Genomic DNA, 6,519 nt, shown 5'->3' on the forward strand with positions numbered 1-6,519 from the left:
GAGGGAGATCCAATCTCGGAGGAGCTCCTGCCCCTCCGCCGCCATGGAAGCCATGGACCAGAGGTGAAACCCTCCTTCCATCTAGGGTGAGGCCAGGGAAGAAGAAGGAGGGGGGCTCTCTCCCCCTCTCTCTCGGTGGCGCCGGAATGCCGCCGGGGCAAGAATCGTGACGGCGATCTACATCAACAATCTTGCTACCGTCAACACCAACTTTCTCCCCCTCTATGCAGCGGTGTGACCTCTCTATTCTCGCTGCAATTCTCTACTTAAACATGGTGCTCAACACTATATATTATTATCCAATGATATGTGGTTATCCTATGATGTTTGAGTAGATCTGTTTTGTCCTGTGGGTTGATTGATGATCGTGATTGGTTTGAGTTGTATATTTTATTTTGGTGATGTCCTATGGTGCCCTCCATGTCACGCAAACATGAGGGATCCCCGCTGTAGGGTGTTGCAATACGTTCATCATTCACTTATGGTGGGTGGCGTGAGTGACAGAAGCACATACCCGAGTAAGGGGGTTGTTGCGTATGGGATAAAGAGGACTTGATACTTAATGCTATGGTTGGGTTTTACCTTAATGATCTTTGGTAGTTGCGGATGCTTGCTAGATTTCCAATCATAAGTGCATATGATCCAAGTACGGAAAATATGTTAGCTCATGCCTCTCCCTCATATAAAATTGCAACAATGATTACCGGTTTAGTTATCGATCACCTAGGGACAAACAACCTTCTTGTGTGACAAAAAGCTATTTACTAAACAACTAACTTTTATTATCTCGCAAAGTACTCCTAGTTTTATTCTTGCAAAGTAGTTCTAGCATCGCACCTACAAAATAGTTTCATACTTGTTTTAGGTAAAGCAAACGTCAACTGTGTGTAGAGTTGTATCGGTGGTCGATAAAACTTGAGGGAATATTTGTTCTATCTTTAGCTCCTCGCTGGGTTCGACACTCTTATTTATCAAAAAAAAGCTACAAATGATCCCCTATACTTGTGGGTTATCAATGCACTATTCACGCCTATGTGGCAGGCGTTCAAGGCTAAGTTATCTAAAGACATCGGATGTCGAAATACGACTCTTGAAACATATGGCTGGCGGGCAATCCCATTAGAGGGGGAGCTCGGTAATTGCCTTGAATAAAAACCCCGGGTTTTCATAATAGCCACTTAGAGGGGGGAACTTGCCTGTCAAGCCGAAGACATGGGGCCAAGGAAGATTGCGGACTCCTGCTTCGAAGACCAGTTCAGGGGCTACTGATGGTGTCCTGGACTAAGGGGTACCAACATAGTTGGCCCACAGTCCATGGGCCGAGCTTATCGCCCACCGATCTCATAAGGAAGGACACCGGAAGCCTCTAACCCCGGCATGACTAAGATGGACTCTGCCGAAGACTTGACATGTACCCCAAGGATTGCTCTAGCTGTCGGCATGTGTTTCCCTAGTTGGTAACCGACCATGTGTAACCCTAGATACTCCAGTACCTATATAAGCTGAGGGGTTTAGTCCGTAGAGACACGACCACAATTACTCACCTTAGGGTTAGAACACAACGTATGATCTTCAGGTAGATATAGCCTGTAGATGATACATCAGCATCAATACAATCAAAACAGGACGTAGGGTTTTACCTCCTCGAGAGGACCCTAACCTGGGTAAACATCGTCTCCTGTTACCCATTGACCCGGGATCCACAGCTCAGGGCCCCCTATCCGAGATCCGCCAGTTTTAGTACTGACAGATGGTTTTTCGTCCGGTTTTTGTTATAATTAATTGGACAATCTGGTTTTCCCTAATTAACCGAGCAACTCTTTTCTTTTAATGAATGTAGGAATCCCGCCATTTCCAAAAAAAAAATATAGGTGTTTATGTTTGTGTAACGGAATGAATGAATTATACTGTATTAAACTGAATCGTCCAACTCCGGACCTCTTACTCCACACCCTTGCGTGACATGAGGAGTGCTACTGGTATGTAGTAGAGGTGTTGTGCTGGAAGCCTTCCTTCTATTAGTCGTGCGACTGACTGACTAAATAATTGTTGTGTCGCCTTGAGAGAGAAAGAGAGTCGAGCTGAAATTACACATATACAATCAAAAGTGCTGTTCTAATCCCGAGCTCATGTCAGTTCGGGTGAACAATATAATCAAAAAAATTAATTTTTTCTGTGAAACATTAACAAATGTTTTGATAGGCAAAATTTCACCATGAAATGATATTAGTGGAAAATGTAAAAAAAAAAATCAATGCTTGAAAATGCATTTGAAAATAACATTTTGGAGCATCAATTTTTTTGCCATGTTTTTCATGAATATCATCTGGTGATGAAATTTTGCAAGCTAAGAGCAACTCTAACGCGCCGACCCATTTTGTCTGTGCGCGTTTGTTTGGGTCGGCACGGACAGAAAAGTCGGCCCAAAGTGCCGACCTAATTGGACGCGCGTCCGCCTTTTGTCCGTCTGCTGACCCATTCTCGGCCCATTTTTTAGCCTCATTTGCGTCGGCGCGGACACGAGGCGAACGCGCGTCGCGCCCGCCTACTCCCCCTGACCCGCTATTTGGTGGCACATTGGTCATCCTTTCCCATTCCAACAGCAAACCCTCGCCCGCCTCCTTCTGGTGCCTCATTTTTTCGGTGCCTCTGCGAGCTGCCAGTGCCGCAACATCCCCCCCCCCCCCCCCCCCTACAATGCCGTCACCCATTTTTATTCGGCTTGCAAAACTATAGGGCGGACGTCGAGCGGGCGATCGACCCAAACGGACAAAAGCGCCGGGTCGGCCCGAGTTGCTCTAACAAACATTTTGTCAATGCCTCACACAAAAAATTCAGATTTTTTATATTATAAAAAACTACTGTTTTATTTTACTGTTCGCCCGAGCTGTGAACTCCGGGTCAGAACAGCCTGCTTTTACACTTGTTCATGACTGTAGAAGAGACCCACACGACAGGGACCTCCACAGCGGCCAACGAACGAGCCAAACCAACCCCAATCCATTCCACGGGCAGAGACGTCTCTGCGACGCGCGTGGCGCCACGACGCCTCTCTTGGGCGCACCAGCAGCATAACACAGAGTACATGGCGGCACCGCGTTGCGCCCCCCTCCTAACGGCCGCCGTCTGCCCGTCTCCACGTCCATGGCCACCCTCGCGCCACGCCCCGACCTCCTCCTCGTCGCTCTGAGAAGGTCCCGCGCTAGGACACTTCGCGCACGCGCCGCCGCCGTCCCACGTGCCTGCCGCCCTCCGGTGCCGCCGCATGCAGCGCGGCGCGTCTTCCTCGGCCTCGGCGCCGCTTTCGTCGACCAGCTCGCCCGCATGGCCTCCGGTGGTGCCCCATCCCGCTCGTTCGTGGCCGCGGCGCGGCCAAGGCAGGGGGTCTCCCCGGTCGAACAGGTTCGTATGCGCCACAGGCCACACTTTCTTTGCTTCCTCCTAGAGTTCATATACTCCTAGTGCGCCGTGCGCGCGGCGCGGCACCGGCATGTCTTTGAGCTGTGCGGACTGTGCGTCGTGCTTTGCAGATTTTGAAGAATGTGGAGTGGCCGGACGAGTTCCCTTTCAAGCCCGATGACTTCAGCCGCTTCGACGAGTAAGTAGCTCGGAGCACACTCACCACGCAGTGCGCGTGCAAAATTTTCAGGATTCAGGGTAGCCAGTGGCTTATGATTCTTGTATCTATTCGTATGACCTGATGCCCCGATGATGTATGGTTCGTTCTTGTTACTTGGCAGGTCATCAGATACTGTGTTCTATTCGGCTCCCCGTTTTGTCACGCACATTGACGACCCAGCAATCAGAGCGCTCACAGAATACTACTCCCAAGTTCTTCCTCCAAGCAACACTCCAGGCGTGGCCATCCTGGACATGTGCAGTAGCTGGGTAGGAATTTTGGAGTTCGCAAGTATCCACGTTCATCTAAACGTCGTCTTGTGAGGTGGCTTACTGGTTTCCACCTTATGTAGGTGAGCCATTATCCAGGTGGGTACAAGCAAGAGAAGATCGTAGGGATGGGTATGAATGAAGACGAGCTGAAAAAGAATCCGGTATTGCTTCCTTACTGGACTAGTGTGATTTTGTACATTTGGTCTGCTATTCTCCTTTTCAGTTATAATCTTATACTAGCAATCCAGCATTATGGATTGAAGTACATGGTCTTGATTTTTATTTTATTTTGGATTGAGCAACAGTTGACTCAGTTGGTGAGTTATGCTACATTCTGATTCTCCTGATGTTCTGTGAGATAGTAGTCATATGACTTGTGAGAACTCAAATATGTATCTATGTTGCTACAGAAGAAATGACTGTTCAGAAAAAGAAACCTTTTTCTTGTGGTAATAAGGTAAAAGTTAAGATAGGCATTATTTGGAATACATGGCAATTAGTCTCTTTCTATAACTGAAGTATAGTAACTCGATACGATATAGTAACTTCATTTCTTTCAAATACAACATTGGTTTACGGTTGTGAAATGTGTGTTTTGGAATATATGTACTCCCTCTGTAAACTAATATAAGAACGTTTAGATCACTACTTTAGTGATCTAAACGCTAGTGATCTAAACGTTCTTATATTAGTTTACGGAGGGAGTATTCATTAACTATTGAGTCTAGTTGAGGGCTCTCCATTGGTGCCATGGCAAGTAATTCTAAACATGATACTGTACATGTACTCTGCTAGAAATGGCTCTTTGTACTATTAACACGTCTTGCCACTTGCTATTTCTTTTCGGCTGATACACCAAACCTAAATCTTTGCTGATGATAATAGGTTTTGACAGAGTATGTTGTGCAAGACCTCAATGTGAACCCGAAGCTTCCTTTCGACGATAACACCTTTGATGTTATAACCAACGTGGTATGGTGTTCTTATGATGAATTCAGTCCTGCTGAACAATAGGGTCCATCTTTTGTAGGCCATACCACATATTACTAATTGTACTTCTAGGCCTCTATCTCTAGTTGCATTTACGGCATGATATTAAATTTCCTTTTTTTGCTTCTAGGTTAGTGTAGACTACTTGACAAAACCAATGGATGTTTTTAAGGAGATGAGACGAATACTTAAACCATCTGGGTTAGCTATCATGAGGTAAGAACTAGCATGACCATTTTGTAAGAACATTTTTTTTCGAATATCAGTTTTTGTTTCTGTAATTAGCTCTAAACATGATTTAACCCCGGATATAGCTTTTCAAATCGCTGCTTCTGGACAAAAGCTATATCCATTTGGACATCAACTGGTGATGCTGACCATGCTTGGATAGTTGGTGCATACTTCCATTATGCTGGAGGGTTTGAGCCCCCTGAGGTATGCCATTTGTCTAATAATCACGCCACGACATGGTGTTCCTAGCAAGGGTTCAATGGCCTCCTAAAATTTGCATTTGCATGTACCTGTACATACTAGGTACATGGTTGTAACAATCTCCGCCTTTATGTGTTCAAATCAAGCCCCTTGATGCAGATCCTTTTCTGTTTTTACAGGCTGTTGATATATCTCCCAATCCAGGACAAACAGATCCGATGTACATTGTTTGCTCTAGAAAGAAAACAGCTTAATTAAATATAGTTTGTATCGGAATTTTGCTTAAAAGACCAAATACTAGCTGACGCACATATGTTTCTACCAAGAGGTGACTACTGACGACTCCGATGTACTCCCTCCATAAACTAATATAAGAGCATTTAGATAACTACTTTAGTGATCTAAACGCTCTTATATTAGTTTACAGAGGGAGTACATTGTTTGCTCTAGAAAGAAAACAGCTTAATTGGAGTACATGACTTCGTTTGTTTATTTATTATGTGGCACTCACTTTTATATTCTGCAGTGTTGAGTTTTTTTCTGTTAGGAAAAGGTAGGCGTTCTGTCATTCACATACTTGTATATCTCTAAAAGGTGAATAATGGGCTAATATGTTTTGTTAACTAAAAAAATCTGAATTAATCCCTGAACTTTGATGATTGGGCCACCTAAACTCTGACGTGAAAATAATGTATCCATTCTACCACCAAACGTTCAAAACAAAAGTACAAACGTTTTAGTGGTACAATATTCCATAGCTACGTATGGTTTAGTTGCTTCAAAATTTGTAGATTATGTTTATGGTGTGATAGCATAGAAGGACCACACCTAAAATTTGTCACGTGTAACAACTATCAACAGAGTAATTGATCATCTGTTAAGAAACAGAAAAGGTTCTAATATAACGTTCGTTCCTCATCTTTGGTTCGGGAACCAAACGTTCTGTCGCCGCCAGATCTAGGAAGATGAGTGGCTCGGAGGAGTAATAAAAAATGAGGGTGGTGCTGTGGGGTCTGCAGGGAGGAAGGAAGAACTCTGATGCATGGATGTGTTCGCGTACAAACATGTCCCTGTCCTCAAGCGCGGTACGCCGACTATGTATCGTGAAAACCAGAAACCTCACACGCCTTGGAGGGACCGCCCTAGGCTGGCCTAACCGACACCGGGGCTTTGATGATCGATGTCCTGCAACACGAAAAGAATGAG

General features: G+C 45.1%; 1 protein-coding gene across 1 annotated transcript; it reads left to right on the forward strand.

Moving 5' to 3' along the window:
• The first annotated feature begins 2,970 nt into the window (after positions 1-2,970).
• LOC109763933 (uncharacterized) lies at positions 2,971-5,638 on the forward strand. Its single transcript, XM_020322816.4, has 8 exons — positions 2,971-3,402; positions 3,531-3,598; positions 3,741-3,888; positions 3,972-4,052; positions 4,777-4,863; positions 5,012-5,097; positions 5,196-5,316; positions 5,493-5,638. Exons 1-8 carry the CDS (start codon positions 3,145-3,147, stop codon positions 5,565-5,567), a joined length of 924 nt encoding a protein of 307 aa, XP_020178405.1. The 5' UTR covers positions 2,971-3,144; the 3' UTR covers positions 5,568-5,638.
• Positions 5,639-6,519: the final 881 nt, after the last annotated feature.

This window comes from Aegilops tauschii, chromosome 3, assembly GCF_002575655.3.
Source record: "Aegilops tauschii subsp. strangulata cultivar AL8/78 chromosome 3, Aet v6.0, whole genome shotgun sequence".
In the NCBI taxonomy this organism is placed as follows: domain Eukaryota; kingdom Viridiplantae; phylum Streptophyta; class Magnoliopsida; order Poales; family Poaceae; genus Aegilops; species Aegilops tauschii.

Coding starts and splice junctions, on each gene's coding strand:
- LOC109763933 (XM_020322816.4), top strand. CDS start 3,145: ATGGCCACCCTCGCGCCACGCCCCGACCTCCTCCTCGTCGCTCTGAGA. Junction 4,053..4,776: donor ACGAGCTGAAAAAGAATCCG/GTATTGCTTCCT, acceptor TGATGATAATAG/GTTTTGACAGAGTATGTTGT. Junction 5,317..5,492: donor GAGGGTTTGAGCCCCCTGAG/GTATGCCATTTG, acceptor CTGTTTTTACAG/GCTGTTGATATATCTCCCAA.